At 41.7% G+C, this 23,417-nt stretch overlaps 1 protein-coding gene across 7 annotated transcripts in view; it reads left to right on the forward strand.

Annotated features, from left to right (window-relative positions):
* Positions 1 to 23,417, forward strand: part of Abhd6 (abhydrolase domain containing 6, acylglycerol lipase) — a 45,390-nt gene that overhangs the window by 12,601 nt on the left and 9,372 nt on the right. For 2 of the 7 annotated variants that reach the window (XM_028853814.2, XM_037208643.1), the window contains exons 2-6: positions 1,422 to 1,482; positions 8,150 to 8,302; positions 19,906 to 20,062; positions 21,417 to 21,530; positions 22,963 to 23,095. In XM_028853814.2, the coding sequence (XP_028709647.1) occupies positions 8,184 to 8,302; positions 19,906 to 20,062; positions 21,417 to 21,530; positions 22,963 to 23,095 (523 nt within the window). In that variant the 5' untranslated portion in view covers positions 1,422 to 1,482; positions 8,150 to 8,183. Of the gene's footprint in view, positions 1 to 1,421; positions 1,483 to 6,388; positions 6,524 to 8,149; positions 8,303 to 19,905; positions 20,063 to 21,416; positions 21,531 to 22,962; positions 23,096 to 23,417 lie in introns of all 7 variants that reach the window. The other 5 variants (XM_037208645.1, XM_037208644.1, XM_028853815.2 and 2 more) reach the window with 4 other exon arrangements.

The following is a 23,417-nucleotide window of genomic DNA, read 5'->3' on the forward strand; positions in this document are numbered from 1 at the left end:
TTTCTAGTTGTTCTTGGTCTATGGGGGCTTTTTAATGCTCTAAGTGTTGGACCCCAAAGTTTAGGGTCTCAAGTGGGCGCCCCAAGAACCCAGACTCCAGTCCAGTTGATGCAATAGCAAGAGTTTTTTATTTAAGCTTCTATATAGAAGGGCAAACTCTGCTCCTAAGAGCAAGAGCCGCATCTTACTGCAGCCACATGGGGGTTTTTAAAGGAAAAACCCACAAAAGCCATAAGATTACAATTCCCATACAATTTCGTTTCACAAGATCATGGTCTGATCACAGAGTGGGTACAGTCACATCCGCATGTACATTTTTCCTGAAACCTCAAGCGGGGGGATATCAGGGCGGGAGTGGAGTTTACACACAGGTCACGGTGGTCCTTCCTGGAACACCCGCAACTATCCCAGTGGAGCACATCTCTTAACAGAAATCTTTTTACATTGTTATATGGTTGCAGGGGAGATTGAACAATGGCTAAGTCAGGTTGCCCTTGGAACTAGATTTTTAGTTTCTCATTTCCTGGTGCTTGAAGTTTCTCTTTTCCTGAGGCTTGGGGGTGTAAGCCTGAAGGGCTAGGGTCTTTCATTAGGAAGCTGTCTGTTGTGTGGTATCTGTTGGCAAATTTTGATTTTGTTTATGAGATCTCTTTCCAAGTGGACTTCAAAAGCAATTTTATGCAGTCAACTTATTACTCTTGTAATACTGATATAAAATTGTTTTTTAGCATAGTGTTTTGTTATGGCCTCTGTAGTTTATGTGCCTTAGAATGGCATTCCCCATGGAGACATTTTCAGAGTTTTGATTTCTTCTAGCCCTTTCCTGATTCTTTTTCATGTTTAACGCTAACTTGCCTGGAATACCTCTGGGTCTAGTAGCCTAACTTTCCCCTCTGGTCGCCTCACACTTTGCTATGGGGTTTTTGCCAGCCCCTTCTGTTCTTCTAGCCCTGTTCTTGAACATTTAGCCCCTGTTCACTGACCACTCCTGTAGCAGGATTGCCTGCCTTTACCCATTAATTATTTTTCTTTTTTTTATTTCTTCCCAAATGTAGCATTTAAGTAAGCCCTAGTAGAGATAAAGAAGAATCTAGATCTTTATTTGAAGTTCTCTGTTAAGCTTTGTGCCCCAAGCATGCCTGCTTCCTTCTGTTTGACCTCTCCTACTGATGGCAGTCAGTTCACCTTAGACCTTTTAGCCTTCCCAGGGCCTGTCTAATTATCTAGATGCCCTGCCCTCTGTGCACTTTAGCCTAGTTGGGGAAGTGGCCTGAGCTAGAGGTGGACTATAAATCCGCAGGAAATGCGCATTTTCCGTGTGCTGAGAGAATCCTCTGCTCCACCACAACCAGATCTGGTTGGCTGCCAACACATTCCTTATATGATTTAATGCTTTGTCATTTTATTTCTTGTGATTACAGAATCTCATTTTCAGCTCCTGCCAAAGCCAGTAACGTTGGGAAAGAGTCTGCTCCTTGAAGAGTAAGTGTGAGTTTTTAATATATTAGATTATCTAAAACAGGATCAGGCTTTCCTGAGACTGGGCCATTCTGAGTTCCTGTCCCAGGCCACCCATGCTGAGTGAGTCTCTAGGTCACTGTGTGTGGTGGGAAGGGATTGGTACTTGGGGCAAGGGTCTTCAAAACTCCAGTATACAGTCTAAAAGCCTTTCCAAAGACCATCTAGGAGCAGGGCTGTCATATAAAGGGTGTCTAGAAGGCAAGGCCACAGAGGAATGACAGTGTTCTGCTGGGGAATATGTCACTGGAACTAGCCATTAGAGGCAGGGATGAGTGAATTTATCAGCTAGTTATAGGATAGCAGGACCAGAAGGGGACAGAGCAGGAGGCATTGTGGGCAGGTGGGGCAGGAAGCTAGCTTGTTGGGGTGTAAGAAGACATAGGGTGAGTCAGCACTGAGAAGTAGAGTTGGGACCATGTGGGGTGACTCTCATTTCATCTGGTGGGTATTTGACCAGCTCAACCCAATCCTTGCCTTGAACTGAGATGAGTCCTCCAGGAGCTGGTGTTAGAAGGATGGTTGATGTGTTGGAATAGCATTTACAGAAAGTGAACAGGAGAAACAAGGGCCTGGTTCCAGTGTACAGCCAAGGGAGCGAGTCTGACTGATTGACAGTTCTATATCTGATATGGATTGCTCCTCCTACTCAGTATTCCCACTACATACTGAACCAAACTGACCTAAATGATTGCTTGCAAGGGGCCATTCCAACATAACTCCCAATGCTGTGTGGTCCTGTATGGGTGTGACTCCCAATGCTGTGTGGTCCTGTATGGGTATGATTCCCAGTGCTGTGTGGTCTTGCTGGGTGTGACTCCCAATGCTCTATGGTCCTGTATCAGTACTCCTATCTACGTGTGACTATTGAGTGCTTGAAAGGCAGCTATTGTAATTAAGAAGTGAACTTTGAATTTTACTAAATTAGTAACTTATTTAAATTTATGGTACTGAACATTGAACTTAGGAATTCATACAGACCAGGCAAACACTCTGTCATGGAAATGTATCTCCAGAAGTTATTTAAACTTAAAGAGCAGTTTTCATAGACTTAGACAGTTGACCTGAGTGCTCATATCTTATACTATCCATTATATACATGGTGTATTAACAAGTGAGAAGAGTGGAAGGTACACTGGCACACATGGATGGGGAACTGTCAGCAAAAATCAGTGACTCAGAAGAAACAGGAAGAAATATGTCTGAGGCATTGTAGAACCTTAGTGTCATGGGTGATCAAACAGGCATTAGAAAAATCTAGAAGGAAATCCTGTCAAGTACATTGATATTTATAATTCCCTGTAGAAGAGAATGGCCAAGAATGGAGGTGAAGGAAGAGTCAGGAGAACATTATAAGAGTTATGGGGGGGTGGTAAAAAGCCTCTGTGATTATCCAGGGAGAAAATGAAGAGAGCACTGGGGTACCCCAGCCAGGCATGCTCAGCCGTAGCTCACTACAACAGCAAGGCTGTTGGAGCCTCAAGTTACAGAGCTCAACTAGAGTTGAGGAGGAGAGGAGTGCAACCGGCTGTTTTAGCTGTTGATCTTCATTGATAGTTTTGAAGAATCAGTTTCTTTTTGGGAACTAGTTCCAAAGTCTGTTGGATGCAGCACTGTTGACCAGTGGGAACACTGCACTCAAATTTCAAGAACATAGCATTTTTCTTTTTCTATATTTCTTTCTTTTATAGTGTTTTAACCACCAGCACTCAGCCCTTGGAATTAAACCTACTCTACCACTGAGCCATGTCCCCATGTCCAACAAAACAAAACCCACCAAATTTATTTTGAGAGAAGATCTTGTTAAGTTGCCCAGGCTGGCCTGGAACTTGCTACTTAGCACAGGAAGGCCTTCACCTAATGATCCTCTTGTCTTGCTTCCCAAGGAGCTGGGATCACAGGCCTGTATCATGAGGCCTAGATAGAATCAATGTTTTTCAGGGCTAGAGAGATGACTCAGCACTTAAGAGCACTTATTGCTCTTGCAGAAGACTCAGGTTCAGTTCCCAGCACCCACATGGTAACTCAAAACCATCTATAGCTCAAGTTCCAGTGAACACTATATCCATGTAGTATACAAGTATACATGCAGGCAAAATACCCATACACACAAAATAAAAAATAACAGGTTTTTTTCTAGTGGTAAACTTTATGGGGAGAATTTTTATGTTGTATAACCAAAGAAACATAAGCAACACTGAATAATTTTAAAAACATACTAGTAGAAATAAGGATTGAACAAGACTGGCAACTTGTAAAAGTTGTTAATGTATTAGCATGTGTTGATGCAGTTCTATAGAAATATAGTGGATTATCTATGGAATCACTGAACTGGGAGTTTTATCATAATTGATGCCCAGTGCTTGCATGCTGTAGAAAGCACTACATGGGAGAGGCAGAGATAGGAAGTAGGGAGACCTACAGGGTTGAGTTAGAGTTCAGGTCATGCTACTTACCAACCAGGTGACCTTGGAAGGTGTTTTTATTGGCTTCCTTAAGTTTCTATGGGAGGCATGTTTCTCATTATGTTATGAGAGAGAAAAATGGGAAGATGGGTGTTAATCACTGTACAAGGCTGGCACAGGGGAGTTACTGGTGCATGAATACTGTTTTACATCTGACTGTTCTGGTGGTGGCCACAGTTACTGTTTTTTGTTGTAAAAGGCATTATTGTTTTGGACATACCAAAACTTTAGTTTGTCAAATTTGATGGACTTTTGACATTGTGATGATACTGTTATTACAAATATGTGGACTGTAGCAGTAAATATCCTGGGATTCACTGGACAGGTTGGAAATGCCTAGAAGGCCGGAGTCAGTGAGAGTGTTTCTGTATTCTGTTTGCTCTTATATTTTGCTTTGTACCCTGAGGAATAATATATCATCACTCGTGATCCTCAGCATTCAAAATCAGGGGCATTAAAGAGTTCTGAAATGTCATGCCTGATTTCTAACACCAGACTGCACTTGATTTCCCTCATGCAGGGTTTATCTGGATCTCCTGACCTATCTCTGTCCAAATCCTCTCCATTCTTGTTTATAATGATAAAGACCCTGACCAATATAGTTTCAGTGGCTATATAGTTAATGCGGCAGTGGAGGCTGAGTAATGGGCCTTATTTAGGGGTTTGACACTGAGTGACTCTCCTTGCTGACAGAATGGCCACCTCTTCCTCTATTTTGTTGTTGTTTTGTTTGTTTTATACAGAGAATAAATTCCTGATTAGCTGATTATATTGAATGTCAAACAAAAACAAAAAGGCATATATTGAGGCAGAGCCACAACCAGCTCCTGTCCTGATGTTACCTCCCTTCACCGTGTGTTGCAGGGCTCCTGGGGCCTCTACTTTATACCATAGATCAGTAAAAAGAGTAAGTCAAACAATAAGCATTACTTGGTATCAAGAGCTTGTCAAGGTGCCATTTTAGCTTCTGGGGAACTGTAATAGGAGATGAGATTTATGGAAGGGCTAACTAGATCCTTTTCGTTGATTGCCTGTCATAATTTTAGAAATGTTAAGTCGCCACATTAGGAAAAGGCAGAAGAGATGAGGAGAGTAGGGTCTCACAGCAAAATGTGTAGAGGAGCCAGTGGATGGAATGTTCCTAAGTCAAGTGCCCCTTAATCTGTGACTATGCCCTTCCACACTGCACCTCACATGCCACATCCTCAGTCACACATCACCCACTTAGCATTTCCTTTTGTTTTCCTGTGGCACCAAGATCAAGCCCCAGGACTCAATGCATGATAGACTACCACACTGCCACTGGGCTACATCCCTGACTCTAGTGTGTCTCCTTAAATTAGTATCTTTTTACTTAAATTTATTCTTAAAATTAAGATACATCCCTAGAACAATTAAAAATATCATTGAATGGTTCATTGGGTAAAGGTACTTACTGCCACACCTGATGACCTCCACCTCCACATGTATGTTGTGGCATATCCCTGCCTCATGACATGCTTACATGCACTTATACATACAACCTGTTAGAATAAATGATGAGAACAGTGTTACTGACTAGCTAAATACTTCCAGGAGTTCCTAGGAGCAGATAGGCTTTCCTCGGAGATGCTCTCTGGCCTTGACAGGACTTGAACGGCAGAGATAAGTTTCTTAGTAAGTGTTGGCATTAACCAAAGCCCTGTGCCCCTGAAGCCTGACTTAATGTTCTCCCATTCCTAAGCCACCAAGCACTATCCTTTGTATGGATCCATAGTCTGGGAAATTCCAGGCAACACCTTTATGTGGTTTTCTGATTTTTGGTAATTAGTAGTTCCTTATTCTCAAAGTTTTTTTTTTTCTGTCTCTAGCCTACCCTCAGGCACAACAAATGTGCATCAGCAGGGTAGGGAAACCACCTTCCAGAGGAAAGTGAGGCGAGTCCTCTGTAGTTAAGAATATTGCAGAGATGTAAACAATTGTCCTCTCTTTGTCTAAATCAGTGGTTCTCACCTTCCTAATGTGTCAGCCCCTTAATATAGTTCATGTTGTGATGACCCCCAACCATGAAATTATTCCATTGCTACTTCATATCTGTAATTTTGCTACTGTTATGAATTGTAATATAAATATCTGATATGCAGGATATCTGATAACTGACCCCAGTGGAAGGGTTGTTTGACCACTAAAGGGGTCATGACTCACAGGTTGAGGACCACTGGCCTAAAACGTGGCAGTCAGAAAGCATAGCTTTCTCAGTTCTCTGGGAAGGCTGAGCCTTGTTAAGTAGTCCTACTGCACAAGAGTTTCTTCTGCTCAGAAGACAGATTCTGGTAGAACTTTCCTCCAAAGTGTGATATCCCCAGCAGACACAGGCAGAATAAAGGTTTTTTTCTCTTTATGTTATGTTTGCCTACCGTCTCCAGTGCTGGAACTCGTGATGTACATGACCTTGGGCACAAAGTGTTCTAAGTCCTAGACTGATGGGACATTGGGTAATTAACTTCCCAGTTCCGGAGTCTGAATCACTGGCTCTCTGCACTTCCTAAGGACATCCTGAGGTAAAGAAGAGTCATCTGTCATCTGAAACTGAATTCTCTCTCTCTCTCTTTTTTTTTTTTTTTTGTTATTTTTGTTTTTTTTTCGAGACAGGGTTTCTCTGTGTAGCTTTGCGCCTTTCCTGGAACTCACTCTGTAGCTCAGGCTGGCCTTGAACTCACAGAGATCCACCTGCCTCTGCCTCCCGAGTGCTGGGATTAAAGGCGTGTGCCACCACCGCCTGTCTTGAAACTGAATTCTTACATCCATCAGCTCATGTGATACCCACAGCCCTAGCCTGCAGATTTATACATATCTATTCTTTGTGCATTGTAGATTGTGCCAGCAATTCTTTTTTTTTTTTTTTTTTACCCCCAGTGTTGAACTGGAACCCAGGGCCCTGTGCATGTTAGGCACATGTTCTATCACTGAGTCACACATCTTTCCCCAGCCTTTATACCTTAAATTTAATAGGCAACTTCTCCAGGGAGGTTCTTAATTTCTTAACTTTCAGGGGAAATGTCAGTCTCTCTTAGCATTATAGGTGATGATATTCCTTCCCTAAAACATGTTACACAGGATTAATCCCATATTGTAGTTTTGCTTTTCTTTGATCTGTTTGTACTTTGTGTGTGCCACGTACTATTCTAGGCACTAAGAAAAAGCATAAGTGACTATTCTTGCCCTGAACAAAGTGTACTTCTTCTAGAAGAGAGACAGGCCAGTGATTGAAGCATGCTGAGACAACTGCTTCGAGTGACTAAGCAGTTGAGAGTACAGTTGGATGAACAGAACAGGTTTAAGCTCTCTCTGCCTCAGTGCCCTTATCTGTGAAATGGATGCAATTCCTCTCTCGCTTGATTATATTTTTTTTAAATTTTATGTGTATGAGTGTTTTGCATGCATGTATGTATGTGTATCAAGTCCATTCCTGGTGCCTGAGGAAGGCAGCAGAGAGCATCAGACCCTCCAGATTGGGTACTGAGAACCCAACCCAGGTCCTGCTCTTAACTATTGAACCATCTCTCCAGCCCCTCATTTGGTTATTGTAAGATGCTTGCCTGTAATTTCAGCATTCAAGAAACTGAGGCAGGAGGATTGTGAGATCCAGGCCAACCTGGGCAATATAGTGAGTTTCAAGCCAGCCTAGGTTACACAGTGAGACCTGTCTCAACCAATCAATGGAAATAAAATGTTGTAAATCTACACAAAACTTGAGGGAATAATACATCATAATTAACATTTCACATACATTACTTTTTCTTTCCTAAACTTTTAAAACTGAATAATGGATACCAGTCTATACATGCCCCCCTCAAAGCTTGAACAAGCTTCTCCTAGGCATGATATCCTACATTGTCCACAGCCACAGTTTTGTTGGATGTTCTAAGATGATAGCACTGTGCACTCTACTACTGTCTGATACCCATTGGGTACTCAGATTTTTTTCCCAGTCATCCTGACAATGTACCTTGTAGTTTTGATTTTCACTTTTTGAGGCCCATGGTCCTCCAAGTCTATCTCATCATATCTAGTTGCTACGTTTTTTTTCTTCTGGCGTATGTCTTCTGATCCCTCTGGGATCCTTTTCCTTTCTGAGTCTTTCTCATTTCCCCTGAGATTTTTTCAGTACTGCTCTCTGTTTTCAGCCTCTGCAGGTGTCCACCAGTCTTGAAGAGCAGGATGGATCTAGATGTAGTTAACATGTTTGTGATTGCGGGTGGAACTCTGGCCATTCCAATCCTGGCATTCGTCGCCTCTTTTCTCCTGTGGCCTTCGGCGCTGATAAGAATCTATTATTGGTAAGTCAGCTATATGATTGAGGTTTGGGTTTTTTGTTTTGTTTTTTTAGACAGAGTTTCTCTGTGTAACAGCCCTGGCTGTCCTGGAACTCCTTTTATAGACCAGGCTGGCCTCAAACTCATAGAGATCCACCTGCCTCTGCCTCCCGAGTGCTGGCATCACCATGCCTGGCTAATTGAGTTTTTTAAAGTATCACAGTGTTGTCATCCCCACTTTGTCCTGGTCGTTGTTACTTGTTTTTGTGTCATGAAATATTTTAAACAAAGAAAAGTTGAAGGACATACACCTTGTTTAGAAATCTTTTAAGTTTTTTTAAAAAATTATTTTTATGTGTATGGGTGTTTTGCCTGTGTGCATGTCTATGCACCATGTGCATGCCTGGTACCCACAGAGGTCAGAAAAGGGTGTTGGGTGCCCTGATATAAGAGTTATAGACAGTTGTAAGCTGCCATGTTCATGATCCTCTGAAACAACAGTGAGTGCTCTTAACTACTGAGCCATTTCTCAAGCTCCTCTTTTGAATTTTGGATGTGTTCTTGAACTGGCAGCTACTTCAAACCAGGTAGCTGGTTTCAAGTGTCTGACAGCATGTTTGCTCTTGGGGCCAGTCAGTCTCCCAAGGCTGTGATTTCCTAGCCACCAGGGGCAGTGATATCGCTGAGAGTGAATCAGAAGGTCAGGAACACTCAGTGCCAAGGATGCATGTGGCACTGAATGTTTTTAAGATTTGCCCTATAACTATTTGGAGTTTTACCATTTTGTTTGGGTTTTAAGACAAGATCTTGGGGCTGGAGAGATGGCTCAGCAGTTAGCATTGGCTGCTCTTCCAAAGTTTCTGAGTTCAATTCCAAGCAACCATATGGTGGCTCACCACCATCTGTAATAAGATCTGGCGCCCTCTTCTGGCATGCAAGCATACATGCGGGCAGAACACTATACATTTAAAAAAAAAAAAAAGACAGAATCTCAGTAAGTAACTGTGGCTAGCCTAGAATTCTATGTAGATCAGGCTGGCCTTGAACTCACAGAGATCTTCCTGCCTCTGCTTTAGGAGAGCTAGGATTGAAGGCATGCACCACCACAGCTATTTGGTTTTGGTGTTTTGAGATGAGACCCTGCAGCAAAGGCTTGCTTCAAACTTATGAAGATGATTCCTGATCCTCCCTCCTCCACCTCTCAAATCCTGGGATTATAAGAGTGTGCCAGCACACCAGCCTTACTCTAGAATTGTTAATTAGTGAGGCTAGAAAGACAAATGAAACTTCCAAATATCTGTCATTCTTAACACCTTCATTCCTGCCCTGTCTTGGTATCATCTGTATTTTCCTTAGAATTAAGACCTTAAATCTATGTTTTGGCTGTTGTTTTCTATTTTTTATTTATTATTATTAAGACTTTTATGCCACAGCTCATGTGTGGAGGTCAGAGGACAATTTGTGGAACTGTGAGTTCTGTTGTTATTGTTTTGAAATAGTGTCTCATTGTAGCCCCAGCTGGTCTAGAACTCCCTGCATGGCTGAGCCAGATCTTGAACTCAGAATTCTATTTCTCCTGCCCAAGTGCTAGGACTATAAGGAAAATTTGCCATGAAAAGTAACTAATGTGAAAAAGTAAAAATAAATTACCTTAAATAGTCTTAGTAAATTCTACTCTAGCTGTTGTTGCAAATTAAAGGATTGAACCCAGGGTCTGTGCTTGTCAGGCAGGGCCTCTAGCACTGACTTGTATTCCTAACTCTTAAAAGGTTAGCACTTGAACAGTGTTATGCTTCATTGATTTATGTTTTCCGTGCCACTGCCCACTTAGGAAATAAAGTAGCTTCCCTCCCCTTCTACTTCCTTCATGGTGAAATGAACACTTGGTCCTCAACATACTACTGTAGGTAAGCCCCGGGAGGTTTATCTGGGTCTCGGGTAGTAAGAAAAAACTTCTACATGTGGAGAAGAGCACCGGGAGACTGATGCCCTCTCTCTGCCCTCCTTTCTGGCTCCCTTTTGTTTCACTGGTGCATGGAATTTTCCACCGGCTGCTCAGGCTTCAAGCATTGAAAAGCAGCAAATAAAACAAAGCAGTTTATAATCTTTCATTCTCCCTGCCTGTTCTGTGTGGGTGGGGCTCTCCCCTCCAGAGGGTCACCCAGGGCCCACCTCTGTATTGACAAATCTAGCTACCTAAATGTCACTGTCAGTGCTGCATCGCCAAGACTCCTAGGTAGTCCTGGACATGGAGAGGTCAGAGCCGTGTCTCCACCTCATGACCCTGCCAAAGACCTTGTGTTCCTCATGTTGTGGTGACCCCAGCCATAAAATTATTTCATTGCTACTTCCTAACTGTAATTTTACTACTGTTAATGTATCATAATGTAAATACTTGAATCTATAGTTAATTAGAATTTATAGGTGAATTTGGGGTCTGGGTAGGGAGATGGTTCAGTTGATAAAGTTCTTACCACACAAGAATAAAAGCCCGAGTTTAGATCTCCAGCATCCACAAAAAAAAAACAAAACACAAATGAAGTTGAAACAGAGAGTGCAGTTTTTTAGATGTGGACTGTAACCATGTTTATGGCTGTAGGCGGATGTGTGGTTCCACCCACTGTGGGTCAGGACCAGCCTCAGTGCCATGTCGGTTTCCTGACCCCCAAGTTCCCTGGACTCTGAAAGAGCACATTTTCAGAGTCAGAGTATCAGAGTAGTTTTAATTTTTTTTTCTTTTTCGAAGAGGATAAAGACATTCTTAGCAAATATTTCACTGTTTACCAAGTTCTAGTTGACATAAAATTCACTATATGAAAGTGTACAGTTGAGTGGTTTTATTGTATTTATAGTACTGTACTGTCATGACCACTCCATCATTCTAGATCTTTTCCATCTCCCCAAAGTTCACACTATGTGAACACTTTGTGATCCTCCTGCCTTAGCCTTCCCAGTGCTGGGATTACAGGCTTATGCCACCATGGCACCAACATTGAGCATGATTCCAAGTTCCATGTGCACTGTCCTGGGTGTCAGTACTTTTTTCTTTATTATAGTGGAATGGTATTTCATCATACCTACTAGGTTTTAATAGGGTCTGTACCTCCCAAACCCCTGTTGAGAACTCAATCCCAATGGAATGGTATTAACGAATCTTCGAGAGGTTAATGCTATTCTGCTGAGATTGGATGCATTACTACATGGGAATTCGTCTCTGTAAGTCAAGGCAGCACCTTGTATTTCATTTTTTTGGTGCATGGCCATTTGCCCTTTGGCTTTCTGCCGTGAGTTGAAGCAGCAGAAAGCCTTGACTCAAAGCCAACCAGAAGTCACTCTGACTTCCCAGCCTCTAGAACAGTGGTTCTCAACCTTCTTAACCCTGCGACCCTTTAATACAGTTCCTCATGTTGTAGTGACCCCAACCATAAAATTATTTCATTGCTACTTCCTAACTGTAATTTTACTACTGTTACGAATCGTAATGTAAATATCTGAATCTATAGATAATTAGAATTTATAGGTGAATTTGGGGTCTGGGTAGGGAGATGGTTCAGTTGATATAGTTCTTACCACACTCAAATTCCCAAATATACCAAGCTGGCTTTGGAGATGTGTAAAAGTTAAAACCTTCCTTTTTGAAAATAAAAAATAGGGGAAGTGCTGTAGGATGGTCTGTCTGTATGTCAAATCTGTTGCTCTGATTGGTCAATAAATAAAACACTGATTGGCCAGTGGCTAGGCAGGAAGTATAGGCGGGACTAACAGAGAGGAAAAAAGAAAGAACAGGAAGGCGGAAGGAGTCACTGCCAGCCACTACCCTGACAAGAAGTATGTGAAGACACTGGCAAGCCACGAGTCACGTGGCAAGGTATAGATTTATGGAAATGGATTAATTTAAGCTATAAGAACAGTTAGCAAGAAGCCTGTCACGGCCATACAGTTTGTAAGGAAAAAAAAAGAAAGAAAGAAAGAAAGAAAGAAGGAAGGAAGGAAGGAAGGAAGGAAGGAAGGAAGGAAAGAAAGAAAGAAAGAAAGAAAGAAAGAAAGAAAGAAAGAAAGAAAGAAAGAAAGAAAGAAAGAAAGAAAGAAAGAAAGAAAAGAAAAGAAAGAAAATGAAAAGTTAAATGTTGCTACTTACTCTAGTGCCAGTAACTCTCAAATACCTAGTAATAACTCTGAAGAGTAACATGGGAGCTCAGGCAGTGGCTCATGGGTAAAGGTGCTTGTCACACAAGCCTGATTATCAAAATTTCCCCCAGGGGGCCTGCCCTGAAGACAATTCTCTCCGAGTCCTGGGGAAGACTCAGCAACAGGGTAATCTGAGGGAATGAATCTAAGTACACTGAGCTCTACAGTCCATTTACTTTATTTTTCTGAAACAAAATTCTATTTACATAGCTTCATCTCTGTCCTTGTACTTAGCTCCTCTCTGTCCCATCTCCTCCTGCCCCTCATAGCTCTAACTAGGTTCTTCATGTCTCATCCTCATCTTCATCTTTGGTCCCCTCCATCTTCGTTCCTCCTCGTTCTTCCCCCAACCAGTCTCTATACACCTACAATCTGCAAACTCTGCCTTGCTGCTTTCTGGTTGGGCAGGGTAGCTCTGCTTGGAACTAGGAAACCTGCCCCATAGCTTCACTGCACCAGGTATGCAAAGAGCCCTTTTGTTCTAAGTAAGTTGCTTGAGGCTGCCACTTGGCACTGTGAGAGGAAGTGGGGTCTGAGCTTAATTTGCACAAGAAGCAAAGCTTTGTACCTAATGCCCACCTGGCCTTCAGGAGATCAGCAGTTGGTCTGAAATGCTTTGTCCTTGGATGTTAGCTAAAGGAGATATCTGGTTTTAATGTTAAAAAGAAGAGCAGAAGGCCTGGAGGCAGGAAACCTTGCCTATGTGACTGTATCCAAACACCTTAGTTCTTGGGGGAAGCTATGAGAGAACACATGGAATTCATAGCCGAAAACAGCTGATATAGTAAAAGCCAACTAACACCAAATACTCCTTGAGATTTGGCTTTTCCTCTGGAAGAATTTCTTAATTCTTCCAGGTATAACTTTATAATATACAGCTGAATTCCTACTTCATTCCTGTGGCTTGTAGCACCTGATGAACTGAGTTGGACCCCTGGAAACAAGGATGGAAGGAGAGAACTGACTCCAAAAGTTATCTTCTAACTTCCACGGGTGTGTCTGCACTCACACACACATTGTAGCACTCACACAAGCATCACAGCACGCGCGCGCGCGCGCGCGCGCGCGCACACACACACACACACGCATGCACACACGCACGCACACATGCACGCACGCACACACAAGGTGGAAGGAGAGAACCGCCTCCCAAAAGTTATCCTCTGACCTCCATGTTCTCATTTGTAGTGCACACACATGTACACAAATAACAATAATTTAAACATGAAAGGGCTCTACATAAAAAAAAAAAAAAAGTATCCATGAGAGACCGTTGACAATATACCTAAATTCATGGAAGGATGTACTGTATTTGTGGGTTGAAAGATTTTCTTCTTGTAGAGATGTTATATTTTTGTACGATGGCCCTAAATTAAGTTTTTCTGATGGCATTTGATAAGCAGTGTGCTACATATTTTTTGGTCAGCTTGACACAAGCTAGAATCATATGGGAAGAGGGAACCTCAACTGAAAAAAATGCTTCCATTAGGTTGGCATTTTCTTGATTAATGACTGATGCGTGAAGGCTCAGGACACTGTAGGTGGTGCCACCCCTGGGCAAGTGGTCCCAGGTGTATAAAAAGCAGGCTGAACAAGCCATATGGCTGCTGCGTCAGTTCCTACATCCAGACTCTTGCCTTGAGTTCCTGCCTTGGCTTCTCTCTATGGACTGACCCAGTCCATGTGACCCAGATAAACTCTTTCCTCCCCATGTTCCTTTTGGTCATGGATCTCTATCATAGTAATAGAAAGCAAATTAGAAAAAGTAGATTCTTTTACTAGTTTAGAGATGTTTAATTTTTATATGATCCTTCAAGTCGGCAGGAAATAGTATTGGCGTTATTTTACAGATAAGACTAATGAAGCTCTCGATTAGAACGACCTCCTTTCCATAAGGGCAGAGTGAGCTACAATTAATATATTTTGTCTAGAATTTTAATTTCTTTTTTTTCCAAGTTTCTATTAGCATTTGTCAGCTATAAGAGTTAGGGTGAGTTTCATTCTGACATTTTCGTACATATTTATAATGGATTTGATTGTGCTCACTCCTTGCCACCCTCTCTCATCTCCTCTCACTGCTGCTGCCCCTTACGTTTATGTGTCTGAGTATTTATCTGCATGTATGTATATTATATATGTCTGTCTGGTGCCCATGGAGGGCAGAAGAAGGAATCAGATGCCCTGGAACTCGAATTATAGATGGTTATGATCTGCCATGTCGGTGCTGGAAACTGAGCCTATGTCCTTTGTGAGTGCAGTATGTGCACTTAGCTGCTAAATCTTCTCTCTAGTCCAATTAAGTGGATTCTTAATAAAGAAAAGGATAGGTCCGACTAATCAAGACAGTCTTGAATGAATCGAGGTGATTTATATTTCCAGCTATCAAGACTAATTATGAAATTATGAAAGTCAAGTCGGTATGAAACTGGCACAGAGGACAAATAGAACAATGGGCTGGAGGTGTCCAGAAATAGATGTTCGAAGATATGGAAAGTGCACTGTGTTAACAAAAAAAATCTAGCTGGGGAAATGTAAGTTTGACTCTTAGTAGACAGAATTATTAAATTCTGCTTCTCAAAGATGCCCTTCCTCTTCTCAGAGTCCTGTGACTATGACAGTGTATTTATGTCATGGTCATGCTAAATTACAGTCATGGTATATGTTATATGCAGCTGATTTTGGGACAGGGACATTATCCACAGGGGTCTAATCTAATCACCTCAGCCCTTAAAAGAGATGAAAATTCATCATGAATTGGTGCTGTTGTTATTTGAATCTGAGGGGACCATCCAGGAAGGAACACAGGTGGGCTGGAGGAGGCAGAGAGTTCTCAACAGCCAGCCAGCAAGGACACAAGAACTTCAGTCCTGTACCCACAAAGAACTGAGTTTTGCCAACAAGCTGAATGGGCTTAGAGTTGAATGAAAGGCAGCTTGGCTGATGCCTTTATGTCAACACTGTGAAACCCTGAGCAATGTGCTTAGCTAAGACCTGCACAGGTAACCTAATGAAGGGTGGTTTTAAACTCCTCCAAGTCTGAAGTTTTTGTTTGTTTGTTTGTTTTGTTGTTGTTGTTGTGGTGGTGGTGGTGAGTTTTTTTGCAGCAATAGAAAAATGAACACAACCCATCTGCAAGTTCATACTCTGCCTAAAAATAAAAGCCTGGTAGATTGTAGGTTCAGCAAATCTTTCTTAAGAAAAAATAGACATGTATTTTTCTTGACATTGGAGGTAGGCAGAATCATAACATAAAAATTTCTAGCCATAAAAATTGTTCAGTTTAGGCTGAACAGTGGTGGCACATGCCTTTAATCCCAGCACTTTGGAGGCAGAGGCAGGTGGATCTCTGTGAGTTCAAGGCCAGCCTGGTCTACAGATGGAGATTTAGGACAGCCAGGACTACACAGAGAAAACCTGTCTCGAGAAACAAAACAAAACAAATTGTTTAGTCTCATTGTATCATCTTAAATGAAGAAATAGTGTTAACCAAAAAGACCAAGATGGTGTGTGGCTCAACGTGTATACCCAGCATGCACCAGGTACTATGTTCAATCCTTAGCACAGCTTCTCCCCAAAGGAAGACTATTTAGGGAATAAAAATGCATATCAAAGGTAGCAGTGTGTATTTGCAGTAATTCTGTTCATAAAGAACTTGCATCCAGCATATATAAAGAAGTCCCCCTGTAAATCTAAAAAGAAAAAAAAGAGCATATAACCTAGAAAATGGACAGAAATTCAGATACTTTACACAGATGGTATCTGGTAGCCAATTAACATGAAATGAAACAATTTGCTGTTCTATTGGTTATAAGGGACACTCAAAACCACAATGAATCTAAACACTTGAGAGGCTGAGCAAGAAGGTGCTTAAGCTTAAATGTTCAAATCTGAACTGAAAACAAAACACAATGAAATACTATTACCTGCTTATCAGAAAGGCTAAAGTTATAAACAAGGGGCAAGAGAGATGGCACAGTAATAAGAGTACTGGTTGTTCAGCCAGAGACCTAGAGTTCACTTTCCAGCCCCCACATAGTGGCTCACACCATCTGTAAACTCCTCACTCCCTTCTCTAGCCTCTGCGAGCACCAGGCATGCATGTGTTGCACAGACATCGATGCATACAAAACATCCATATCCACAAAAATAAATATTCTTCAAAAACGAAAAAAACTTGATGAGCAATTCTAAGTGTTGGCAGAAGCACAGCGGGTCCTTCGATGAGTAACTGTGAACTGGGTGTCTAAAAGAACAGAACTTAAACTGTCGCAGGGTTCTAGAGGCTAGAAACATGGAATTGGGGTTAGTTCTCTTTAGTGGTTAAAGGAGAATCATTTTTTGCCTCTTCTGAGTTTCTGGTAAAGGCTGCTGTTCCTTGAGATATGATTGCATTATGCTGATCTCAACCTCTGTTTTTACACATCCTTCCCTTATGTGTTTTCCAATGCTGGGGAAGAAGCCTAGGATCACATCAGTCATGGTATCTTACTGCCGCGTCATATCCCCAGCTCTTCTGTTTGTGTTTCTGCAACATAATTTTTTTTTATTTAAGTTTTCTTTTTCATTAAGGCTTCTTCTTATCTCCCTGGGACAAATTATTCTTGAAAGTATAATAGGACAAATTAAAAAAATCCTCATAGCTAATGCCAGATTGCTTCCTAGAAAGGTGGGACATTAGAACTGGTCTAAAAGAGAAAAGGAAAGATCTACTTTTCTAATTTGAAAGTCTACATTCAAAGAAACTGAAAAGGAACCAGAATTTCAGGGCTGGAACAGTGACTCAATGGATAAGAGCACTGGCTTCTCTGGCAGAGGACCCAGGTTTAATTACTAACACCTAAATGATTGCTCACAACCTTATGTAACTCCAGTTCCCAAGGGATTCAGTGCCCTCTGTTGGCCTCAGTGGGTACCAGTCATGCATGTGGTACACAGACATACATACATGCAGGCAAAATACCCATACACATAATTTTTTTAATTAGAATTTTGTCTAGGTATGGTGATACACATCTTTAATTCCAGCACTTGGGAGGCAGAGGCAGGAAGAGCTCTGTGAGTTCAAGGCCAGCCTCATCTACAGAGTGAGTTCTGGGACAGCCAGGACTACATAGAGAGAGACCCTGTCTCTAAATAAATAAATAAATAATTTAAAAAATTAGAATTTTATCAGGAAATACCATGCTGCCAGTGAGGGTAGACCACATCCTGGTACCAAAGGAAGAACTGACTCCTAGGAAAGACTTATCTCACAGTTTGGATATCTTAATTCATAGCTAAATCTGTGTGCTATTCCTGGCTTTTGCTTCATCATTCCTGTAAATTGTATATGGGCAGATAGAGAGAGGCTGGGACTTTTTCCTCTCCCCAGTTCTGGCCCAAACTAAATAAATCACTTTTCTTTTACCAGCTCCTGCTTCCTGAGTTTTTTAGAATGGCTAACAAGGGACCTAAGAGTCCAATAATGTAAAAGGATGTATTTTATTGCATGTTTATATCTTTATTAGTGAACTTCAAATGTTTGCTATGTTTATTCAACATTAATATCTCTTCTACTTTAAGTTATCCTTTTATTTATTTTGCCCAGTGTTGAATTAAGTTTTTGGCATGGTTCATATCAGTTTGGTTTTTTTTTTTTTTTTTTGGTTTTTCGAGACAGGGTTTCTCTGTGTAGCTTTGCGCCTTTCCTGGGACTCACTTGGAAGTCCAGGCTGGCCTCGAACTCACAGAGATCCACCTGGCTCTGCCTCCCGAGTGCTGGGATTAAAGGCGTGCGCCACCACCGCCCGGCTCATATCAGTTTGTAAGCCTTTTATATGTTAACGATATCAGTCCTAGGCTGAGGGTATGTGTAGCTCAGTGGTAGTATGCTTGCTTAGCATGTTTTAGACCCCAGGTTTGTCTTAAGATGGGGATGAAAACAATCTGATAATCTGTGGTTATCAATTTTGTTGCAAATATTACCTCTAATTTTTCCCTTGAATTTTAGCAAATGACATACTTGGAAAGAGATATTTTCAATATAATGCTAACCATTGTTTGTCAAATATTACTATGTGCTGTGTCTTGAACAAAAGTTTTTGTGTGTATTGGGGCTGGAGAGATTGCTCAGTGGTTAAGTCTGCTTTCTGTTCTTCCAGAAGACTGGAGCTCAGTTCCCAGCACCCATCTTGGGTGGCTCACAATGGCCTGTTATTGCAGCTCTGGGGATCTAGTGCCCTCTTCTGGCTATTGAGAGCACTACACACACACAGATTAAAAATAATTTTCAAAAAAAAAAAAAAAACTTTACATGTGGACTATCACATTTAATCTTGGCCGTAGCCTTGATGGAATACAGTGTTTCCCCATTGTTGTCCACGAAGAAACATACATTCAAGGTCATATAGCCAATAGCTACAAATTAATGGTATGGAACCATTACTTAGAGTACTGAAATAGGCCTGCCTGCTTTTTTCCTATAAAGAGCCTTAGGCTGGCCAATTTTATTATTGTTTTAATGTTTTGAGTAGGCAATGCAGTCATTGCAAAAGGATCAAAAAGGAATGTAGTTCTAGCCCTCACTGGCCCCTCTTTTCCCTTTCCTATTCTTCACCTCATTCTCTGCTTCCACTCCAGATCCTTGACGGTGCCTTGTAGATACAGGTAAACATGATTATATAGCTTGACTTCTTTTCTCCTTTAGGTCACACAAAACAAACACTGTTTTGGTCACTTGATTTTGCAAGACTTGGCTGTTGCTGTGGTATAAAGTCTATTAGAGAGAAGATACTGGGATGATTTAATTACATTTCATCTTTGAAGAGATTTTTTTGCAGACTGAGAATTCAATTTGTTTCAATGGTAATTTTGTATTGAAATGGACTTGAGGCCAAACCACAGCCTTGCCAAGGCTTATATAACTAACAGAAGCTGAGCCTTCAACTGTTGCCATATGCTGTGAGGAACGAAGCCAGAGAACAGTCAGTGCATGTAGGTCTTGAGCACTGAGTTAGTTCTGGAGCCTTGAGAGCCGTCTCATAAAAGGTGTTGTGTGTGGTGTCCTGTTGTTTTGTTTTTCATTCAGGTGCTAGTTCTTTATCACTTTTAATTTTTTCATTTCTTTATTACCATATATTAATTGCACAGCTTATTGAGTTTTATGATGACATTTCCACGCATGTATGTAATGTATATTGATCTTGTTACTCTCTGCTATCCACTCATCATCACCCCCAACACACACACATACACACTGTGCTGGTCCCCTTCCGTTTTCCAAACATGTGTAACATACTTCTCTTCTTAGTGCTCCTTGAGGGGGAAGTAAAGGACAAGAGCTGGGAGATATGGCTTGGAGTCATATTGCCACCAAGTAGGATCTCTAGAGAGAACCTGTGCCCCTCCCAAAGCCACGTACCCTGAACATGCTGCTTGTGTCTTTCCTTTCTTCACCCTAGGTACTGGCGGAGGACACTGGGTATGCAAGTCCGCTATGTTCACCATGAGGACTATCAGTTCTGCTACTCCTTCCGGGGCAGGCCAGGACACAAACCGTCCATCCTCATGCTCCATGGATTCTCTGCACACAAGGATATGTGGCTCAGTGTAGTCAAGGTACACTTCCAGACTCTTCTGTCTTAAAGGGTGGGAACACAGTTCAAATTCATCTTTAAATTAATGAAATATATAATATATTATTCAGACTCTTTTTTTTTTTGCATTACAGAATTGATTGAGTAGTATTTTAAAAACTGTGTCTCTGGAATCTTCTCACCATGGAGATATTTTTAGGCACGGGGAGGGTTGGGGTGTTTCAACACAGCTCTACTTCAGAACTGCCATGATGGTGGTCAAGGCTGGGCCTTTTCCAAAAGTGTTTGTTATTAAACATTCTTTTCCTTTCCCTGCCTACCCCAAAAATCCTCTTCCTTCTGCTATTTGTTTTTTTCTTTTCCTTAATCATTTAGAGAAATGGTCTTGATCTGGCAGCTTTTTAGAATCCTTTTCCGAGTCACTTTTGTTGACTTGTGTGGCCTCTCACTGTACTTTGGGAGAGTGGCCAGCTAATGAGGGATAGGGGGTGGGACTGAGGCTGGTGTTTGTCTTGAGAGAGCAGCATCCCAGGTTGGTACTTCAAATGGGACAATATCTGAAAGATCATAAGTGTCACTAGGAGAGAAAGTGCATATGTCATTGGGTTATTTGTGTTCTTTCCAAATGCCACCTTGAGGACAGCCATCTTCAAGCCTTAATCTTTTTTGTCTCCTCTTCAGTAAACATCTTTGATAACTAATGTTTCTCAGACTCATGGCTAAAGTTGGTGCATCTTTTAAACATAGTGATTTGGGAGAATCATCATCTCAATAATTAGACCCTGATGAAGAAAAAAAGAAAGTTGAAACCAGCCTTATGGCTTTGGGGAAAGGCATTGTTCCTTTTGGCTCTGGACCTAGCCAGGGCTGTGGGAACCATCTCTTCTAGTTCCAAGACAACAGCCACATGGCTGGAGGAAGTGTGGCGTGGAAGGGAAGGAAGTAGTACTGAGCAAACAGTATTAAGAAGTTTTCCGATGTTACCTTGGAGGGAAAAGCATTTGCAATGCAAGCCTGATAAGCTGAGTTTGATCCCTGGAACCCACATAAAAGTGGAAAGAGAGAATGGATACCTAAAAACATAATGGTAAATATTTAAAAAAATTAAGTGCAAGATGTAAGCCTGACAGCCTGAGTTTGTATCCTCTCTCCTGTTACCCACTGAGCCTCTTTTCATCTGTGCACCAGTCTTGGGGTCCTCTCCTCCATATAAGGCTCTGTTGATACTTATTCACATGTATAAGGCACATGGAGGCTCAGAAACATAATCTCAGTGGCTGTCTGGGTCATTGAGTTGGTGGCAGCTTCCTCCCCAGAGAAATGGGTAGACATGTTTTTCTAGATCACATACTGACTGTCTGGCTCTGGGTCTTCAGTTCCTTCCGAAGAACCTGCACTTGGTCTGCGTGGACATGCCTGGTCATGAAGGCACCACCCGCTCATCCCTGGATGACCTATCTATAGATGGGCAAGTTAAGAGGGTACATCAGGTAAGCAGGAGGCTTTACCCAAACTGCCCAGATTATATCTTCTCAGCACATGGAAAGCAGGCAAGAGTTGCACATTAGCTCATGGCCAGTCCGTAGGACATCTGTCTTTAAATGATTGCAAACAGAATGGCAGCCTAGGGATATCTTTGGTCAGTTTTCCTTTAAGCCTATTGTATTTTTTATTTTATTTTTTGAAATAGGGTATCATGTAGTGGAAGTTGCCTTAAACTTCTGATCCTCCTGTCTCTACCTCCCAAGTGCAATGATTACAGTAATGTACTACCATTTTATGTGGTGTTGGGAATCAAGAACAAATCAAGGAATTTGTGTATGCTAACCAAGCACTCTGCCCACTGAGTTACATCCCCTGCCAATTTGTACATGAAGAAATGTAATCTGGGCAGTTTCTCAGCCCTTTAAAAAGGCATTTAGAATTCTACAAAATTGTTCCCCTGTGGAGGTCTGTTTTTCTCCTTCTGTGTGGTTAGGGCGAACTCTTTGCATGTTGTTATGTTTTAGTATCCATCTCTGGCTCTCTCCTAAGGTTATGATAAAGCCTTTTCTTAACAGGATAGTTTGTAAGTTTCACATTCACATTGATGTTTTTTTCTAAATAAGAATATTTAGGAGCCGGGCGGTGGTGGTGACGCACGCCTTTAATCCCAGCACTAGGGAGGCAGAGGCAGGCAGATCTTTGCGAGTTCAAGGCCAGCCTGGGCTACAGAGCGAGATTCAGGAAAGGCACAAAGCTACACAGAGAAATCCTGTCTCAAAAAAAAAAGAATATTTAGTTGATAATTTCTGTCTCCATTAAACTATATATTTGAACGAGGGCTTATTGTCTGGCTCTTTGCTGTGTCCTCAAGGGCTAACCATAGTTATTTGTGCCTAATAAATATCTAATAATATTTTTCCAGTGAGGGATAAATATGTAGATGGTTGATTGGACAGATGTCTAGCCAGATAGGGCTTCAAATGAAGCAGGAGTCATCAAACTATCGCCCCAGAGCTGTCAACCTACTTTTGTAAACTAAATTTTACTGGAACACATCCATGCTTACTTAGCTTACTTAGGTATTTATTGCCTCTGGCAGCTTTTGTGATGCAGTAGCCTAGCTGAATAGTTACCACAGAGACCAGCCGACCCATAGAGAGAGGGGAAAAAAAAACATCAATGTCTTGGTCCTTTATAGAACAGTTTTTGACTTAAGGGGATCATTGCTGTTTGATTTATATTTATAAATGACCCTACAGCCACATGTGCCTTATAAAGTAAAGTACACATATGTCACAGGGCTCAACTAAATATTGGGTGTAATAATCAGTGTCAGACCCAGTCGAGTGTTCAGTTTTACTGAGGGGAGGGGTCTGCTCTGCAGTCGTTGCTGACATCTCAGCTGTAATCATGCCTCCTTTTCATTTCTCTTCCTAGTTTGTAGAATGCCTTAAGCTGAACAAAAAGCCCTTTCACCTTATAGGCACCTCCATGGGTGGCCACGTGGCTGGAGTATACGCTGCTTACTACCCGTCTGATGTTGGCAGCCTGTGTCTTGTGTGCCCTGCTGGTGAGTTATGTTACCAGAACAACCTCACGAGTAACTTGAATTTCAAGAAGCATTCACACAGCTTCTGCTGTGACTCCTTTAAAAAGTTATCCTTCTGATATAGACCCCAGAGATAGACAATGCTTTGTGATAACTCTGACCAGGTAACAGTTGTGTGATGAGAACCATAGCCAGACTGACTTAATTGGAGCCAGACCTGGTTCACAGAGAAGGAGGGAGGCAGTGGCCATGTGCATGGTGCTGTGTGGCACCTGTACTTAACTGTGGAACCTTCCACAGAGAAGGAGGGAGACAGTGGAAATTTAAGATTGATTGTTTGCAT

This window comes from Peromyscus leucopus, chromosome 9 (genome assembly GCF_004664715.2).
Source record: "Peromyscus leucopus breed LL Stock chromosome 9, UCI_PerLeu_2.1, whole genome shotgun sequence".
NCBI lineage: Eukaryota > Metazoa > Chordata > Mammalia > Rodentia > Cricetidae > Peromyscus > Peromyscus leucopus.